This window comes from Manacus candei, unplaced genomic scaffold, assembly GCF_025592945.1.
Source record: "Manacus candei isolate 608988 ecotype Guabito, Panama unplaced genomic scaffold, ASM2559294v1 h1tg000082l, whole genome shotgun sequence".
Lineage (NCBI taxonomy): Eukaryota > Metazoa > Chordata > Aves > Passeriformes > Pipridae > Manacus > Manacus candei.
In genome coordinates, this window is record NW_026138130.1 from 170,376 (window position 1) to 188,456 (window position 18,081).

General features: G+C 55.3%; 2 protein-coding genes across 11 annotated transcripts; both read right to left on the reverse strand.

The window, feature by feature from the left end:
• Positions 1-527: 527 nt before the first annotated feature.
• Positions 528-9,282, reverse strand: LOC127481720 (cytochrome b-c1 complex subunit 1, mitochondrial). Its single transcript, XM_051811309.1, has 13 exons — positions 9,163-9,282; positions 8,607-8,747; positions 8,073-8,159; positions 7,137-7,266; positions 6,191-6,389; positions 5,513-5,592; positions 5,257-5,372; positions 4,725-4,868; positions 3,819-3,979; positions 2,714-2,799; positions 2,177-2,265; positions 1,570-1,645; positions 528-746 (listed from the first exon to the last, which is right to left on the reverse strand). Exons 1-13 carry the CDS (start codon positions 9,232-9,234, stop codon positions 682-684), a joined length of 1,446 nt encoding a protein of 481 aa, XP_051667269.1. The 5' UTR covers positions 9,235-9,282; the 3' UTR covers positions 528-681.
• Positions 9,283-9,495: 213 nt separating this feature from the next.
• Positions 9,496-16,859, reverse strand: SLC26A6 (solute carrier family 26 member 6). Of its 10 annotated transcripts, none has more exons than XM_051811308.1 (20): positions 15,664-16,108; positions 15,159-15,307; positions 14,738-14,877; positions 14,534-14,644; positions 14,074-14,246; positions 13,831-13,995; positions 13,549-13,701; positions 13,252-13,334; positions 13,012-13,159; positions 12,794-12,907; positions 12,611-12,688; positions 12,374-12,469; positions 12,146-12,252; positions 11,988-12,057; positions 11,728-11,820; positions 11,520-11,624; positions 10,817-10,993; positions 10,661-10,715; positions 10,264-10,385; positions 9,496-10,174 (listed from the first exon to the last, which is right to left on the reverse strand). In XM_051811308.1, the coding sequence occupies exons 1-20, from the start codon at positions 15,943-15,945 to the stop codon at positions 10,151-10,153; spliced, it is 2,445 nt and encodes an 814-aa protein (XP_051667268.1). In that variant the 5' UTR covers positions 15,946-16,108; the 3' UTR covers positions 9,496-10,150. The 10 variants fall into 10 exon arrangements, 1 of the variants encoding a protein (XP_051667268.1); XR_007908302.1 differs by having other exon boundaries at positions 10,150-10,174; positions 10,264-10,547; positions 15,664-16,109; XR_007908307.1 differs by lacking the exon at positions 15,664-16,108 and adding an exon at positions 16,740-16,859 and having other exon boundaries at positions 10,150-10,174; positions 10,264-10,715; positions 15,159-15,310.
• Positions 16,860-18,081: the final 1,222 nt, after the last annotated feature.

Below are 18,081 nucleotides of genomic sequence, written 5' to 3' on the forward strand. Positions count from 1 at the left end.
GGCCAGGTCTGGCTGCAGCTGATGAGGGATAAAGGGGTTGCACAAGCTGTCCCACCACACTGGTGCTCATTTCAACAAGAGGGTCAATACTAACACCACAGCCCAGGGACAGGACAAGGACCCACCTTCCATAGATGCATTTTAATCTCCTTGGTGAGCAGGAAAGTGCAGAGGTTCCCCCAGACAGTGCCCTCTACTCTTAGGTCAGCACAAACAGCACAGCTACAGCTCCAGTCTGACCAGGCTGCTCCTTGCACAGAAGGGCACACTGAGCATAGCTTGAGGTACCCTGGCAGCCTCATCCCAGTGGAAAGATTTCATTCAACCAGCCTAGAGACAAAACCTCTAAATGATACTGCCAGCTCAGGACAGAGAAGGCAGGGCTAATGACAGACCCATAGACAAGATTCTAGCATGAGCCCTGACAAATGAAGACTGATTGGTCCAATATCTCCCCAGTTTGGCAAGATTAACAATGTCTACGTACACAACCCAGCAAGAAACACTTGAATCCCAGCAGAACCAACTCCACACGGGATGTTTTTATTTTTATACATTTAACACCGAGAAGACAGCTGCTTTGAATGGACTCAGCCTGCCCGTGGTGCACAAGGCATTCAGTGGCAGAAGGAACCTGTCACAGTCCACAGCTTCACTCCTTCCAACCTGCAGGCACACATCCTAGAGACGGATCCAGTACATGGCACTGCGGAGACGGTTGTAATCCAAGAGCTGTTCAATGGGACCTGAGTGAACAGAAAAAGAGTCAGTCACTGGAGACATAGTTAAAATCCCTGTGCAGTTTCTCATGGTCTTAAAGTAGATGGTAGCAAAGCAGACCGTGCTCACAATCCAGAGCAGTTTTGCACAAAACCAGGCAACCACAGCTCAAACCTGCATCAGGAAAACCAGGAGATACTATCTCCTGACAGAATAAGCTATTTTCTCACACTGCTAAACAATGCTCAGTACAGCTCCACATACAGGTTTGCAATACAGGGAGCCACCAAGTCATTCCAACTTCCTGTTCATAAACTCTCCCTTTCCAAGCTGCTCCACTTTGAAGGCCAGAGGAAACAGCTGCCTGGAGGAGGGGAATTCACAACACACAGGAAGGAGGCAGCAGAGCGGAGCTGAGCTGCTTAGGCAGGTTTTCCGAGAGGAATTTGTCCTTGGCCAGACAGACATGCCAGAGCAGCACAGGAGAATCAGGTCCCTTCACTTCCCTTACATAAACCACCCTGACCCCAGGGTAAGGACACCTGGCAGACGTGCTGGGCCCGCACCCAGCTACAGGACTCCCAGCCTTAGTCACAGCTCCACAGCAAGGAGAGGTGGGAGAACAGCCAGCAGCTCCCTGCCACTGTGTCTCCATCACCTGCAGGTCTGATCTCCTGGAAAACGTGCCTTGGCACACCTCATGTGCACAGGCAGGAGGATACCAGAAAAGAACCAGCGTGGTTAAGGAGGTCAGGGCAGACACACGAGAACTGCCTGCAACTCACTTCCACTCAGCTCTTGGCCCCGTCCTGGTTTTTAAGCGAGTACTAATTGCCTCACACTACTTACCCACTGCTGCAATTGCCGGGCATTTGTCATAAATGTATTTACTGCAGACATCTCTCACCATTCTTGCATCAACAGCCTAACAAATATCAAAGAACCAATTAATGACTCTTCCAGCACATCTGCACTTCCCAAAGTTGCAAGTTACTGTTGCCATTACATATTAAGATCATTAAAAAGATACACTCAGACTCTTGGGGACCAACTGCCCAGCTCTGCCTGCGAGGATGGCTAATGTCACACACAGCACATTCTTCTGAAGGTACAGAAGACAAGGCAGTCCAAAATCTGAAGCCTTCAAAGGGAAACATTGGCTGCAGAACTACACAAACTAGGTGTTGGACACCTCTAGGGGAAATATTAAAGGGATTTCAAGTTGTGCTGCTTGAAACACATGTATGCCCTCTTTCTGGGATGTCCACACAGACAGAGGATACAATGAGTCTATGCCACAGATTCAGACATCTATATCAGTGTCAGTGGGATAACCACCTGGACTCCAGGCAGTTTAAGGGATAAATAAGCCACACATTACTCCAGCAAACTAAGGCCAGAAAATGCTGACACTAACCATGCTCAGGTACCCCAGCCAACACAAATGGATACTTACAGAAATCCTGGCATCCCACTCCTCCAGAGGGATACGGCGTCCATAGTTCAACAGATGGCTTGCAATATTCTCACACACTCGTGTAGTACCTAGATATTGAAAATATCACGTGGTCAGTGAAGCAAAAAGCCTTCCACAATAGCACAGCCTGATCACCAGCCAAAGCACAGAGAAGAAACTCTAACCATTAAACCAGTTGTTAACAAAGCACAGTCCTAATTCCCACTCTATGCAGCTCCAGCAGGAGTTAAGCAATACAGAGATTGCTTCAGTGGTCTCCAAAGTCTTACAACTAAGGCAGACCAGTCTGAGGGTGTCAATTTTTAGGTCACCAGGCAGCATGTCACTTGCTGGAACACAGCAGGCTGGGGTTAGCTGCTTTGACATGGCAGAAGAATGAGGAGCAGGGAGAGGAAGTTTTGCCCAGTGCCTGCCAGCAGAACTGCAACATCTAGCACAGCTCCTGCTGCCCAGGAGAGACACAAGCAATAACCCTCTGAAAGCTGCACAGTGGTCCATCCATAAACCAGAACATACCATCCAGTTGAGCCACCATGGCATTTCGGAGATAGTTCTTGGCTCTTGTCACCTCTGACTCTGTGGTACTGGTGCACAGACGCATCCTGCAGAGGAGATGGAAAGACCACGAAAGCTCTTAAAGTTGCTTGTCTGCTCAGACAGAAAGGGAATTCCTCCCTTTCCCGAGCCTCTGCAAAAATAAGCTATTATCAACGCCACTTGTCTTGCAGGCTGAGATTCATCCTTGATCACCACAGAGCAGCTAAGAACTGGGGAAGCACTGAACAGCAGGAGGTAAGAGCTCAAGCTCACAGGCAGGGGATTCAGCCAGCAGGATACACGCTGAGTTACACTCACAAAGGTCTGAGCAGCCCTGGTGCTGGCTCTGGCTTGCCCAGCAGGCCCAGCAGCATGTGGAATGTATTGCCCTATCACAGGAGAAGGAAGGCGTGTCAGCCATTCCCACGCATGGCAAGCTGCTATGGAAACTGATGCTGAAAGAACGAGACAGCTCCACAGAGTCTGTTTGGACTCCAGCTGCTAAATCCCTTCCTCCCCTGCCAACGGCAACGTCTCTGGGGCAAGGGCTCACTCCACCTGCTCCATACACAGCACAGCTCGGCTCTGAATCTCAGATGTAGCCTCAAACCATTACTGGTTCGTGGACATAATAAGATGGACAGCCAGAAGGTTCCCAAAAACTGGCATGACTCCAGCAGCAGGACATTAATCAGCTGCAACACAACAGCCTGAGTGGCAACAACTCCGCCTGCTTTGCTTAGGCTTAACAAGACAATGGAGATATGTCTCTTGGGCACCCAGGAAAGCCTTGTCTCTGAGGAATGATCTCCACTCTATATAAAAAAACCCCAAAGCCTCGGTGCTAATACTTGAAAGTGTGAACAAAAGACATGAAGAGCCTTAAGGGATTAAAACAGATCCTCAAAAACCACATCCTACGAGATTTACAGAAACCACTTACAGGATCACTTAAACAGAATGCAAGTTACCAAGAAGTTCATAAAGAGACAGCTCTCTGCAGACTTAATATGCTCCCCCAGCAGCTCAGTCTCCCACGAGAGGGTCAAATCTTAAATGCAACTTCTGCCAAAGTTGTACTTACCACTCCCCCTGAGCACAAAACATCATATCATCTATGGACAGAGGATCGGAAACAAAATGGAAACCGAAGAGGCCAGTGTCAGAGTAAGAGGTGTTGAATGTCTGGAAACTGTGGCAGAGATTATGCTCCACAGCAAGCGTAGCCAGCCTGCTAGACTGATTCTGTAAATAAGGAGATACTGTCAGCCATTTCGCTCTCAGCTTCCTCACAGCTCAAATTCTTTCCCACTGAGCTGTTTTCACAAAGACCACAGACAAGACAGAGCGGAACACTTTGTTGAAGGGGATCTTAATTTAGACCCTTCATGTGGTCAACAGATGAGAATCACTGCTGGAAAAGCCACAGACAAAGGCCTAGGAGTCCATCCAGCAAAACCATTTCCTTTCCCAGCTGCAGATGAGGAGCTGGTATGCATACCACCACAGGAGAGGGAGAAAATGGGAAGCACACGGTCTCCCAGCAGCAGGGGTTAGCACGGTTATACAGTCCAGACAGATTCCAGACAATAATGGATGCAATACTGGGGTTTTGAAGAAGTTCCACTTGCTCGGCAGTTGTAAGGCAAGCTTGCATCATGAGATTGCAGACTATTTAAGCTGTGCTTCCACCCCCACCCCCACCAAGTGGTTAGTTGTGAGAGTGGGAATAAGCTGCTGAGAATTCACCAGCTAAACCTCTTCCAAACTTAGCAGAGAAGGCTCAGTTCATCTCCCAGCATCACCCCTCAAGATCTGGCCCGGATTACCCTTGATTACTCTTCTATCCTATTTTCCAGGCTCCTAACCCCTTCACAGTTGGAAGCTAACCACGAGAGCCTTCCCTAAGGCACATTCACACCTAGAATCCCCATAGTACTTCATATTAAAAGGCTCCAGGCTCTCCCTGTCACACTCAGAAGCCTCTTACCTTCCCACCTCCAAAAGTGCGGTCGTAGCGCCCGATGATGGCATTGGCCACGTTGAGGACAACGTTGTCTGGATCAGCCCATCCTGGCCCCTCCACAGCAAGAGCAATATGGGCAAGGGGCAGACCATCATCTCTGGCACGGATCTAGGAAATCATCAAGGAGTGGAGGAGAACAGCATGAGCACTGTGACTTGCCCGCAGCCTGCTGCAACACCAGGCTGACAAAGTAGGGTACTTGATGTGATTCCAGTGACATGAAAGAGTCTCAGGCATTACTGAGCACAAACTGCTCTGATGTGAGTTTTCCAGCAGATGATGTGAGCAATGGCCTCTCATTCCTAACGGATGTGGGTCCCATCTAAAGCCCAACACGTGGCAATAAGCCCCAAGAACAGAACATGGGAGCACTACCAAGAGCTTCTCCAAGATACACAGATTTTTTTTCCTCTCAGAAGCAGCTGTAATTGGTTTCACATTCATTCAACAGTTGGGCAAGACCTGCTTGTTTTGATGAGGACCAAAACAACTTTACCTCACTCCCTGTGAAGCGACAGTGCGGGAGGATAGGCACAGCATCCTCTTTGTATGCGACAGGCACTCCACTGAAGTGTTGCTTAGCTGCATCTACCAGCTCTTTGTGCGAAATACCTGGCAACGGCAAAGAGAGAGACTTACAGTCCTAGAGCAATTTAACAAAATGATCTGATTTTACATTAGAGTTGCGTGACAGGGGTTTGGGTATTTGAAAATACCAAGGCTTCCCAGAATCACAAGGATCTAGAACTTACCTCCAGCAGCTGCCAGGACCATACGGGGTGCCTTGAAGTGAGTATCAACATATGAAGCCAGATCTGCTCGAGTCAGCCGCCTAGAGAGAACACGGAGAGAGAACGTCAGCATCTCTGACTTGGAGGAATGAGAGGCTTAGGAGAAGCAAGTCTGCAGTGCAGAGACAGCAGTGATTCTCTTTGTTGTGGGGTAACAATACCTTTTAGAAACAATACGTTTTAGAAACAAGATTGTGCACTGTGTTTTCCCCGTGCTCTAAATCTAGAACACAAAGAAGGGGAACCAGCAGTGAAGATGAAGAGTTAAGGATAAAATTCAATGCAGATTGGAGAGTACTGAGCCCGGTCACTGACCCAATGCAAGGCCACTGCTTCAATGACCACCCTATCTCTTAATTTCTCTAACAGTGTCAAATTGACAAGCATGGGAGAAGGTTCAACCTGTCCCTTCTAACCTCAGGTCTTGCACTAGGGCTTCTAAGGAATGTGTGCAGCATTATGCTTTCACCAGCTCCAACGAGGAAAACACAGTCAGGGCACAAGGAGAGCCCCATGGGCACAGATCACCTCCGTGTACACACTGGTTTCCTCGGGCAGTCACCACGACCAAGCAGCAGCAGTCATGCACCCCATGGACTGAACCCCTGGGCTGTGCCCTGCATCCAGCCTGTTGCTCACTTGATGTTCTCTGTGGTCCCCTCAACAGTGTGGGCCAGCGGAGTGCCCTGGAAAGCAGTGGCATGAAGGTAATCAAAGGTGACATCCATCAGGTTGCTGTCCATTTCTTTCAGCTCCCGAAGGATGACGCCACGTTCCTTCTCGATCTGAGAGTCCTCCAGCGCACAGTTCTGCACAACGTCAGCCAGGAGTTCTACAGCTGCAACACAATTCCCATGTTAGCACCCCACTGCCTGACTGCCACCCAGTGCTGCTGAAAGGAGAAGAGACACAGAGGAGGAGTGAGCAACAAACCACACTGGGGAGCGGATGCAACATAAAAGAGCTGAGTGCTGCCTGTTCCCACAGCACAAACAACACCAGTTTAGCAAGAAGTCTTCAAGTCAGATCATCACTGCCAGTGGAAAGCAGGCAACATCTGCAGAAAGTGAAGCATGTCAGAAGCAGGGCACTGCTCCAGAAACACACTGAATCCCTACAGAGGGCTTGTGATACCTACAGCATAGCCCATATCTACAGCAAGGCCCACAGCTCTGACTCAAATCGCTGCCTCTGGCCAAAACCAACCCAGAGGAGTCTGCACATGGCAGCAGAGCACAAGCTGCACTCACAGGAGCTGCAATGAGCACTCCTCACACAGCAGCTGTTGCGGACCTCAGTTTCCCAGCTCCATAAAACAACCACGGACTCCTGAACCCCCCCCTCCTCCCTCCTGGCAACACAGTCCAGCCTGACATAACTAAAGCTCTTTGTTTAGGAACGCATGAACTTGCAGCCCTGAAGCACCATGCCACTGCACTGCTCTCTTCAACTGCCAACCAGAACCTCCAATTCACCGTTCAGCTACTTCAATCCCTGGTTGGTAGAAAAGATGCTTGGGGAGAGAAACACAAGTACACGCACTTCCTTAAGTTCCTGATCAGACTTTGCCCCCTGGTCATCCTACCTTTGGGCATGTCCTTGGACAAGGCTTTTATGTAGAAGGCAGTATGCTCACGGGATGTGTACCCATTCAGGTGAGCACCCAGACTCTCCACTTCCTTCTCAAAGGCAGAGCCAGGACGCTTCTTTGTGCCCTAGAAGGAAACAGATAAACTAAATCATGAAATGAACAACTTTCCCCCCACCAGGCAGAATTAAAGCAAGGAAAATAACAACAAAGACATAAAGCAATAAAAACTGTCATATGATTCATAAAAGCCAAGAGCAAGCACAGAAGGCAAGAGATTTAAAACTTGGCTTATTTTCCCTAGATAAAGGATGGTTGAGGTGCATTTTCAAAGACCAACATAAATTCAGCAGGGAAAGAGAAGACTTACACTGAGAGACAACAATGGTTGAAGAGCACATCTGTGGAAGTAAACCAAGAACAAGCCTAAACCAAAAATAAGCAGGCGTCTAACTATCCAAGGAGTGAAACTCAGATGAAGCAGAAAACTTCTTTTAAGATCTTATCTCCTAAGGAGCAAGCCAGATACTGCAACTGCCCATGAAGGCACAGGCTGGACTCAAGTCAGCAAGTCCCAGGCTTAGATGTTCTCTGCCCTGTTCAGTAGAGACTTAGGTTATTTAAAAAGCAACAGCTGTAACTCCTAAGCTTCCCTCAACTGCTAAGAAAATCAAAGAAAAACAAATGGCTGTAAGAAACACTGCTTTGAGTTCTCTCTGCTAACCTGAGGAAACATGCTTCATACCACAGTGCTCCAGGTGTGTTATACAGAGGCTGGGACAGCCAAGGATTGGAACCACGATGTCAGACACTCTGTCTGAATTATCAGTTACAGCATTTTTTACTTTAAGAGGAAAGACAAGTAAATAGCAAATAAGAGTCAACAACAGAGCATTCGGCGCAGCTCTGTGCAGGCCCAGCACATCTCCTTACCTTAAAGGCCAGATGTTCCACAAAAAAACCAGCCCCGTTGTTCTTTGCGTTTTCATAGCGGCTCCCGGCCTCGATCCACACACCCACCTGGCAGCAAAAACAGGGAGTGACATCAGAGAAGAAAACAGTCAGCATCCTCGTGCCACAAACACAGCAGCAGGGACAAGAAGTCTGCTACCCATACATTACACCAGTAGCATCAAAAGAAGCAAACACAAGCAACAGTTTCCTGCGTGTGTTTTGGTTTTTTATCTGTCAGCTTCACCAAAGCTGGTTTTGCCAGAGGGAGAACTCCTACTGATCACTTACTGCTCACACAAAAAATGTAAGGCTGAGAAAACTTGTAGAGCACGAAAGCTTGACTACAGACTTAAGACAACACCAGGCTGGGCCTTCTGCTGTTACATTAATCCCACCAGTTCATAGAAAGTAACAGTGGAGTCACTGTCAAAAGCTTTGGTTCAGACAAGGTTTGTCACTTTTTAGAGACCAGATACAGGCTTCAAGGAAGCCCTCAACCTATCTTAAACTTACCGTGCAGGTTGGCTGCCTGGACTCCTCTGAGGCCACACGGAGCCCATTCTCCAGGGTGGTGACCTGAGTCTCGGGGATATTTTGGAGTGTCTGGGCATAGGTGGCAGCACCTCGCTTCCTTGTCAAAGTCAATAAAGCTGCCTGAAAAGACAAAGGCTGTCACGACCACTAGCTAGGAGCTCCCCTCGGCAGGGCCGGGAACCCGCCGCGGAGCCAGAGGTTTGGAGCAGGTTGAAAACTCCAGGGAAAGCCCCACTGACAAGTCACACCTCGGCACTGGGGCGTGGAGCGGACGGCGGGCCCCCGGCAAGCCCCGCACCGGGAGACAGTGACAGCCGCCGCCGCCCCCCGCCCGCCCAGCCCCGCTCCAGCCCCGCTCCAGCCCCGGGGGTCTCACGGCCACCGCCGCCCGCCCCGCGCCGCCCGCCGCGTCCCCGTGACCTTCCCGGCCGGCGCACAGGCTGGGCCCGGCGGCAGCACCACTGCACCGCGGGGCCGCCCGCGCCCTGTCCGGACTCCCCCGCCGGCGCTGCCCGCGGCGGGCGCGGTGACTCACGGAGGGGCGCGGCCCCCACAGCAGAGCCCGCCCGGCCGCGCTGCCGGCCCGGCACACCGAGCGCGCCGCCATCTTGTCCCTGCGCCGACCGACCGACTGACGGCACCGCGCCTGCGCGGGGGGCGGGGCCTGCGGCTGGGGCGGGGCGGCGCGGGCGGTGGCGGTAGGGGCGGGTGGCGCCCCCTGGTGGCGGGAGGGCGCGGGGTGGCGGGCAGGGAATGGGGGTCCCGGGGAATGGGGATCCCAGGGTATAGGGGTCCTAGGGAATGAAGGCCCCAGGGTATAGGGGTCCTAGGGAATGGGAGTCTCAGGGGAATGAGAGTCCCAGGGGATGGGGATCCCAGGGACAGGAATCCTGGGGGATGGTGGCCCGGGGGACAGGGGTCACAGGGAATGGAGGTCCTGGGAATGAGGATCCTGGGGAAAGGGGGTACCAGCTCATTCCACTCCCTCGGCTGCAGCCCCACGGCCCTGGAGGGGTCACGGGGAGAAGGGGCAGAACAGAGACAGAGGGTGTCAGGGCAGCCCACCTGCAGGGCAGCGCTGGGGGCCAGCTGGGTGGCCTGACCCAAGAGTGCTGTTATTGAGAAAAGGGCATTGAAACCAACCCTGAGAAACACCACATGGCTTTATTGGCAGTGCCAGCCCACTGCTGGCAGCAGGACCCCCTTGGCCCCTCCACCACCCCCCAAACCACGTCTTGGCCCGGCGGGACAGGCCCGTGCTGGGGCAGAGTGGGAGCACCAAGTGGGTCACCAAGCGGGAGCACCAGGCAGCCCCTCGGTGTGAGGGCCAGCAGCAGCTCCGGCCAGCAGCAGCCCCATCACAGGGGGTCACAGTCAGGGCAGGACCCTGGTGGTCAGAGTCCGGAGGGGCTGGTGGGGGTTCAGGGCCTTCGGGCCCTGGGGCGGGCGAGTCAGTGCCATCAAGGTGGCAGAGTCCTCCTCGCCCACCCAGCTCTTGGGGGAGACGTCTTCCTCTTGCACAACTACATCCTGGTGCTGTGGTCCGCCTAAGGGGGATGAAATGGGGAGAGGTTGGCTTGGCTGCCCCCTCCGTTCCCCCCCACCCGTGATGGGGATGGTGGGGCCGGGTGCTCACTGAGGCCTGGCGCCGCTCCCTGCTGACGTGCTCCACGGTGTCGTGCACGGAGGGGAAGAAGGAGTGCTTGGTGATGGTTGAGCTGAAGAAGTTGCCCCGTTCCAGCTGGGCCAGCACGGGCCCTGTGTGGAGGGAGAAGCATCTAAAGTGATGGCACCTAGTTAAGCCCCCCACCCCTCACCTGAAGCAGCCTCCCGCCTCCTGTGTTGTGGGGGAACACCAGGATCAGCACTAGGGACCCACGCTCAGATTGGATCCATGGGACAACCTGCAGCACCCATCCCCTGGGGAAACCCTGGGCATTGGAACACCATGGAGGGACCCCCAGGCCAGCAGCTGTGTGCAGGAGGGGTGACCATGCCCATCAGGGGCTCATGGCTCTGCAGATCCCCCTCACCCGGGCAGCTGGCAATGAAGACATCCACTTCTATGTCACGGAAATCCCTGAAGATCTGCAAATGGCAGAAAATATTTTACAAAGGAGGAGGGAGGGGGGGCCACCCCACAGGGCCTTGGAGACGCCCTCGATGAGGCTGCTGCCCTGGGCCCTTACATTCTTCAGGATCTTGATGGAGACAGTATCCACGAAGCTGACAGAGCTGAAGTCCAAGATGACGGCGTGGAAGCTGGGCTGGGGCAGCCCCAGGCTGCGCAGGGTGGGCTCTGAGGGCGCACCGCTCTCCCCTGCACTCAATTCAATCACTGCCACACCTGGACCATCCTCTGTGTTCTGGGGGGGGAAGGAGATCCGGTGTCACTGCTCTGGTGCTGGAACCCCTGGGCTCACCCTGCCCTACAGTGCAGTGTGGCTTGGTGAGGCTCTTTGGCTGCATGAGGGCATGGGCAGTGGGTGGTCCCAGGAGTGGGTGCCCCTCTCACACCTTGACCCACTTCTGGGCTCTTTCCAGATGTGTCGAGACCCACCCCTCTGCCCATTGCTGCTCTCTGGAACCGGGCTCATTAGCTGGCATCAGGCCAACCTTTGCTCTTGCTCTTAATTCTGATTAACTTACCAAAAGGTTAATGACTATCTGGTTTCACCACCTAATCATTAACAGCCTGGCTTTCCCCACCGACCTTGGGTATGACGGTGTGGCCCAGTTCAATCCCAGTGCCTTTCTTACCCATTGGCCCCAAACTGAGCTGGGAACTCTGTGGGCCACCAGGCCTGGCCAGTGCATGGACAATAGGGCCAGAACCAGGCAGAGAGGCAATGCTGGGTGGCACCAGAGCTGTCCCCTGTGTCAGGGAAGCACCTTTTTCCTCTTTGCCTTTTCCTTCTCTGCTTTCTTCTGTTGTTTCTTCAGCTTCTTGAGGGCTTTCTTCTTCTTCTGAATGAGGCGGTCCACATCGATGCCGCTCTGCGAAGCAGCGCAGCTTTGTGTCCCCAGCTGCCCCACTGCTATCCTGGTGTTGGCAGGCAGGGGGACACGGGGAGCACTGTGGGGCTGGTGACTCTCCTACCTTCTTCTTCAGGGCATCGGCGTACAGCTCCACATTGGCAAAGTAGAGGGTGCAGGAGGAGCGGAAGATCTTCACGCCAGGGACCTCCTGTGCCTGGGGGCAGATGGGCAGGGTACTATTCCCAGGGATGAAGCCACCTGCTCCCCTTCCCTCCCTTCCCCAAAATGCCCCCAGCTCCTTTCCCCAGTGAGCAGCCGCTGGGGGTGCATTGGAACGCCCCCCCATTGCAGGTGGCTCTTCCCCCAGCCCGGTGCTGTTACCATCTCGTATTCCGCCACATCCCTGTAGACATCGGTGTTGGAGATGCGCCCCAGAACGGAGTAGTGGGGGCTGCGGGGAACACAGTGAGGGGCTGAGGTCACCACGGGCTTCTCCTGCCCTTGCGATACAGCATCAACCCCAGCCCCAGGGTACTCACAGCTGGGTGCGGAAGATGACCGTGAGCAGCCCAAAGGCCACCGAGGCCGCCAGGCCAATGTCCAAGTTCAGCAGGAGGGTGGCCACAAATGTCACAATCCAGACCATCTGGAGAGGGGACACGGTCAGCTGCAGCATGGCCTCCCTCGAGCACCCACAAGCCTCAGGGAGGGTGGAGAAACCCTCTCCAGGGACAAGAGCACAGCCCCAAGGCTGATCAGCACCTTACCAGGTCCACTCGGTTGGATTTCCAGAGCATACTGAGGTCACTGAACTGCTTAAACATGCCCTTGAGGTTGATGATGATTATGGTAGCCAAGATGGCCTAAAAGAGAAGTCTCTGCAACTATGAGGAAGCTGAGGGAAGGTCTAGGAGTGGGCTTTGGCTGTTCCGCTGCCACACTACCATGCCATGGGATAGGCACAGGGGTGGGATGTGGCACAGAGGCCATGGGACTAGTTGTACCTTGGGCAGGTCATAGAAGAGCTCTCCGATCTTCAGGATGGTCACCAGGATGACCAGGGATGAGATGACACCAGCTACCTGTGTGGAAGGAGAGAGGGAGGTGAGGGGTGAGCCCCCACTGCTCACTGTGCTGCCTGCCCCTGCTCCAGCCCCACAGAGGGAGGCAGTGTTGCCCAGACCCACCTGACTGTTGCCACCTGTGGTCTCCTGTACCAGGCTCCGCGACATGGAGCAGCTGATGGCAAAACACTGGAAGAAGCCTCCCAGGAAGTTGCAGAGGCCCAGCGCAATCAGCTCCTGCAGGGACAGAGCAGCAGGAGGGCAGCACCATGCTTTCCTCTGGCTGCAAAGGGAAGCTTGGCTTTCACCCAGGGCGGGGGCCCTGCACCTCAGAGCATCACCTGGTTGCTGTCCACTTTGTAGCCATGCTTCAGGGCAAAGATCTTGCCCAGGGAGATGCAGATGGCATAGCCAACCACAGCAATGGCAAAGGCATTGCCTGCCACCTGCCCAAAGTAGCTGAAATTAGGGACCACAGGTGGCTTCAACCTACATTCAAGACAGAGAGATGTGGCTCAAACAGGGGTGCTGTGGGTGGCTGTGCCCCTGCCCAGCCCCCACCATCACCTGGCCCTGCTCACCCGCTGGGGATGGTGCCCACCACGGAGATGCCAAACTTGTCACTCAGGTTGACACCGTAGGAGATGCCAGTGGAGATGATGATCTGGGGGAGAATGACTGGAGTGAGGCAGGGCCTTTCTGCACAGGGACCGTGGAGAAGGAGGAGGAGGAGGAGGACGAGGAGGAGGAAGAGGAGGGCATGACGTGTGCCCTGGAGCTGCACTCGCCAAGGAACCCCATCCCACGCCTCCCCTCCCTGAAAGGGACAGGAATATGCATGGCTGCATCCCACAGCAAGCTGGGGCAGCTCTGGGTACCGTGATAAGCTCGATGGGGATGGGCATAGGCAGCTTGGCGGCAAACTTGTGGTTGAGCTCTTTCACAATGAAGATGACCACCATGGCAATGATGGCAGTCACCAGGGTGCCCACGTTGGTCTGTGGCAGCTTCTTGCAGATCTCAATGACAGTCTAGAGGATACAGAAGGAGGGAATGTGCTCAGGAAATCAGATGTCTCCCCCAGAAGGTTTATGGAGGACTCTATGTGCCCCACAGGTGAGCCCCCAGGGGGTTCTGGGCAGCAGCGAGCCCCCACTTACCATAAACAATGAAAGTGGCCCTGAGTACTCGCCCACGGAGACCCCGAAGACATTCTTGAGCTGGGAGACGAGGACATGCACAGAGGCAGCAGTGGTGTAGCCACGCACCAACGGGTCCGAGAGGTAGGTCACCACAAATCCAAACTGCAGGAGACCCAGGGCCACCTGAAAGGAGAGGCACCAGAAGTGACCCACAGCTTACAGCCCACTGTTCTCTGCTAGACTAGGCTGGGGCCACCTTACCTGGAAGATGCCTGCCAGGACAGTGACGGTGGCCACCAGCTCCACCCTGGCAGCATCCCGCAGTGCCTCATTGACTGTGGCGTTGCTGCCATTGACAGACTCCAGGAAGTCCTCACTAGGCAGCAGGGACTCCGTCAAGCTCCCGATCATGACAGAGATGACGGCGAAAGGACCTGGGGACAGGTAGAGTGTGGGCAGGGAGCCCAAGGTGAGCACCAGGACCTTTTTGAGGGTACCTCTTAAGGGGTCAGCTCCTTTCCCCTCTGGCAAGGCTCAAAGCCCACCCACTGTGCTTTGGCTCTGGTTTGGCCAATCACCTTCTTGATGGGGCAAAGTAAAGGCAAGAAAGGCCCCCCCCAACCATTCCTGTGGCAATGCTGAGCCACGGATGAAGACTTGTCCCTCTCATCCTCGCTCCCTCCCCACCGTTGCTGTCCAAGCACATGGTCCCTCAGCTCACCCACAGAGTTGTGCCTTGATGTCCCGAAGAAGAAGTAGAGGAAGACAGGGTAAAAGGAAGAGTAGAGACCGGTGACGGGTGGCAACCCAGCCAGCAGTGCATAGGCAAGACCTGGATGGTGGAGCAGGGAGAAATGTCATGAAGGGCCAACTCCTGGCCCTCCCCAACCCGCAGGGAGCCCCTGGAAGCCTGGGCATCACTCACCCTGGGGCAGGTGCATGATGCCCACACTGAAGCCTGAAGTAATGTCCCCCAGGAGCCAGTCCTTGACTGGGTAGCGGGGCAGCCAGTACAGGAAGGGCAGGAAACGGAACAGCACGGACTTGGCAGCGGAGCCCGTGCATCTGGAGGGAAAGGAGTAGGAGCTGAGGCTGAGCACAAGTGCAGGGGTTTGGGGACATCAGTAGGGGTAGACAGGGCCCCACGAGATGCAATGGGTCCCATGGGACACCCAGCTCCATCCACTGGAGCCAGGTGTCCCTTCAGTCAGGAGAACAAAGTAGGGACACGGGTACTTGAGCTTAGGGGAAAGGATCCCGAGGTCTGCAGCTCCCCGTGGTGGTGGGGCTGGGCTGTACAGTGCCTGGTGAGGTCCAGGCACATCCCCCTGGCCATATGGTCCTACCTGATCTTGCGGAGACGCACCGAGGGCTTGGTGGGAGGCTTCCGCTGTGCCACCTCCTCCAGTTCAGCCTCACTCAGCACCTCACGGGGTGCTCGGTGGCTCAGTGCCATCTCTGCTGCCATGCCCACCTGACCTTCCCGCATGCCAGTCTACTGCAGGGACATCAGGGACAGCTCAGCTACACCCCCATAGCTGGGGACACCCAGCACCCCACCCGCGCCCCAGCCCCTCCTCCAACTCCATTCGCCATACAGAGCCATCCCATCTCGGCCAGGCAGGCAGGATTGGCCCTGAGGATAAGCATGAGCCGAGCTTTGGGAGTCCTGAAGCAGCGGCAGTGGCTCACAACGGCAGGTGGGCAGGGAGGGAGCTGAGGCTTCGGCAATCAGTGCTGCCTGCTCCTGCCCCGCACCAGACCCCTCTGCGCAATGGAATGCACAGGCGGGGTCTGCCAGCAGAGCTGCCCCAGGGGGGCTCCCCCTCTGCCTGCCCGTGCAGGACCCACCTCGGTGCCCACCACCCTTCCCCTCCGTGTACCACAGCAGGGCAGGGCACAGCTGCCGAGCAGAGCCCTGGCCATCCCACAGCCCCGTCTGCAGACTTTGTCCCTTTGCGCATGAGGGGAGCAGGAATGTGAACCCCCGGCAAAAGTCACGGCTTTCCATGTCTCTGGGAGTGTCCTCCCCTGACCACTGCACTGGAGAGTCGAGGTGAGCCTGTGGTCAGAGGAGGGAGGCTGGGCTGAGGTCTCACCCTTCTCAGGGCTGGGATGGTGGGACTGAGGCATCTCTGTATAGATCCACAGTCTGATCTTGCTCAGGGCTTAGGCTGAGACCTGCACCATCCTGCTGGGCTCACCCAGCTGGTGGCCTGCCTGGTCCTGAGGTACAACTGGACCCAAAATCCCCTCACAGGGTGCCTGGGGTTGTGCCAGCCCGAGTCCCTGTGTTGCCCCGTTATCACTCCTACCTGCTGTGCCCAAGCTGGTCAGGAGCTGGCAGGCAGGTGCACGCTCTGCTTCCTCCTATTTATTAAAGCCAGCCCATGATCTTTGAGACACCGCTCCCTGACTCCTGTCCTTCCTCCTGCCCTTCCTCCTGCCCTGCCGAGAAGCTGCCTGCTTCCCAGCCCCACTGCTGCACCCATGGCACCCACCATGCTCCCCTCCATACCCTGGTGTGCTGAGTTCCTCAGCTGTAGCAGGCCCAGAACTGTCACCACTGTCCCCAAAACCATCCCATATTGGGGACTGTCCATTCCAGTCTCAGCTCCTGGACTGTCCATTCCAGTCTCAGCAGAGGGTGCTGCCATGCCCAACCACCCATGCCAGGTGCAGAGCAGTGGTCTTCTTGCCATTGGGCACATCCTAGTGCCAACCTCCTGCCAAGAGCTGCTGGGCACTCACCACCTCAGGGCACTGCTCAAGGTCCTGACATCATCCTCCTGTGCTCCCACAGCTCCCATGGGTGTCCCTTCCCCACCCCATGGTGGGGAAGAGCAGGAGCTCTGTCCAGGACAAGAAGGGCTACCCACAGCGTCAGGTCATAGCATCCAGAGTATTTTCCACAGCCCCTTGCTTACCTTGCTTGGAAGAGGTGTGCTGTGCCCTGTGGACTGCCCCGCTCTCCCACAATTTGCACAGACCCAGCCGTTATCTTGTTCCAAAGGTCCCCAGCGGGCACCAGAGTCCCACTGAACCCCTCATTCCTTCCTGGGCTCCATCATGACCTAGAATTGGTTTCAGAGAACTTCTGAGTCATGCTTGGCCCGGTCCCATAGGGACATGACCAAGGAAATCCAGGCACCGGTAACTGACTGGTACCAGGGTGTGGGGTGAAGGCAGTGGGCAGGGCCAGGCATCAAAGAGTCCTGGGTCCCCTGGGTGGTGGGATAGGGCTGGAGAGCAGAGTAAGCGGTGACATCCAGGGCCACAATTTCCAGAGTCAGAGCAACTCGTCCCCCTCCCTGGTGTAGGGTAACCCATGGCCACTGGCTCTCCCTGTGGTGAGCATGACCCAGGTCCCACAGCAGCCATGCACCTTTCAGGCAGCAGGACTGAGCCTGCTCCCTCAGCCTCTCCCACATCCCTGGCCCCTGCCGTCCACCCACATGCCCATCAGTCCCACCGTGGCCAGGTAAAGGCACACTGACACAGGCACAATGTGACTGTTGCCTCCTCATTGTTTATTCACTCACCCAGCAGAGTGAATCAGAGGCCATCCTAGGGCTCCTGCTCGGAAGCAAACAGCACCAGTGTCATTTAGTGCCTCCTTATCGCTGCTCCTTGTCCCCACCCGTGCCATTCCTTCCCACATCCCAGTGTCCAGCCCCTGACCTGCACCCTGGGCTGGCCACTCTATCTGTGACCTCCCCTTGCCACCCCAGCCAGCTCTCCCTGGCCCTTATCCTCCCTCCCCCAGCCTCAAGAAGGGCTGCAGGACAGGACCACAGCTCCTGGCACTGCCGCTGCAACTCCCAAGGGCCACCCTGAGCTGGCCCCCAACTGCTTAGAGGATGGAGCCTGTGAGGGACAGAGGGATGGCAATTGATGGTGACCCTTGCTCAGGGTGCTGTGGATCGATGCTGCCCTTCGATCTCCTGCTCTTTCCTCTTCAACAGGAAGGGAGGGACAGAGGGCATCAGGATTACGCTTGGCCTCTCCTCCACACACTTTTTTCTCCTTGCTGGCACCCAGCTTGACACCGCTGAGGTCAGGCAGCCTTTGGACAATGGATCTTCTTCCCTTGGTCTAGGTCTGATTGGGGGTGCCAGCTGCTGCCAGGCACAGGTCCCACGGCTAACCACAGCCACTGTGGCACCACAGCCCTGCTGGCAGTGCTGGGGCCACTGGCCACCACTGCAGCCGATCCCAGGTCTGGGTGAACCAGCCTGGACACAGCCCAGTTCAGGCAACTGACAGCAC

What these genes read in the sequence shown, in the direction of transcription:
- LOC127481720 (XM_051811309.1), bottom strand. Translation starts at nt 9,234, where the DNA reads ATGGCGGCGCGCTCGGTGTGCCGGGCCGGCAGCGCGGCCGGGCGGGCT. An exon ending in CCAGGCAGCCAACCTGCACG is followed by an intron (nt 8,160 to 8,606) that starts GTAAGTTTAAGA and finishes TTTTGCTGCCAG; the next exon opens with GTGGGTGTGTGGATCGAGGC. An exon ending in GTCCAAGGACATGCCCAAAG is followed by an intron (nt 6,390 to 7,136) that starts GTAGGATGACCA and finishes ATTGTGTTGCAG; the next exon opens with CTGTAGAACTCCTGGCTGAC.
- SLC26A6 (XM_051811308.1), bottom strand. Translation starts at nt 15,945, where the DNA reads ATGCCTCAGTCCCACCATCCCAGCCCTGAGAAGGGTGAGACCTCAGCC. An exon ending in GGCCACTTTCATTGTTTATG is followed by an intron (nt 13,702 to 13,830) that starts GTAAGTGGGGGC and finishes TGTATCCTCTAG; the next exon opens with ACTGTCATTGAGATCTGCAA. An exon ending in CCGATGCCCTGAAGAAGAAG is followed by an intron (nt 11,625 to 11,727) that starts GTAGGAGAGTCA and finishes GCTGCTTCGCAG; the next exon opens with AGCGGCATCGATGTGGACCG.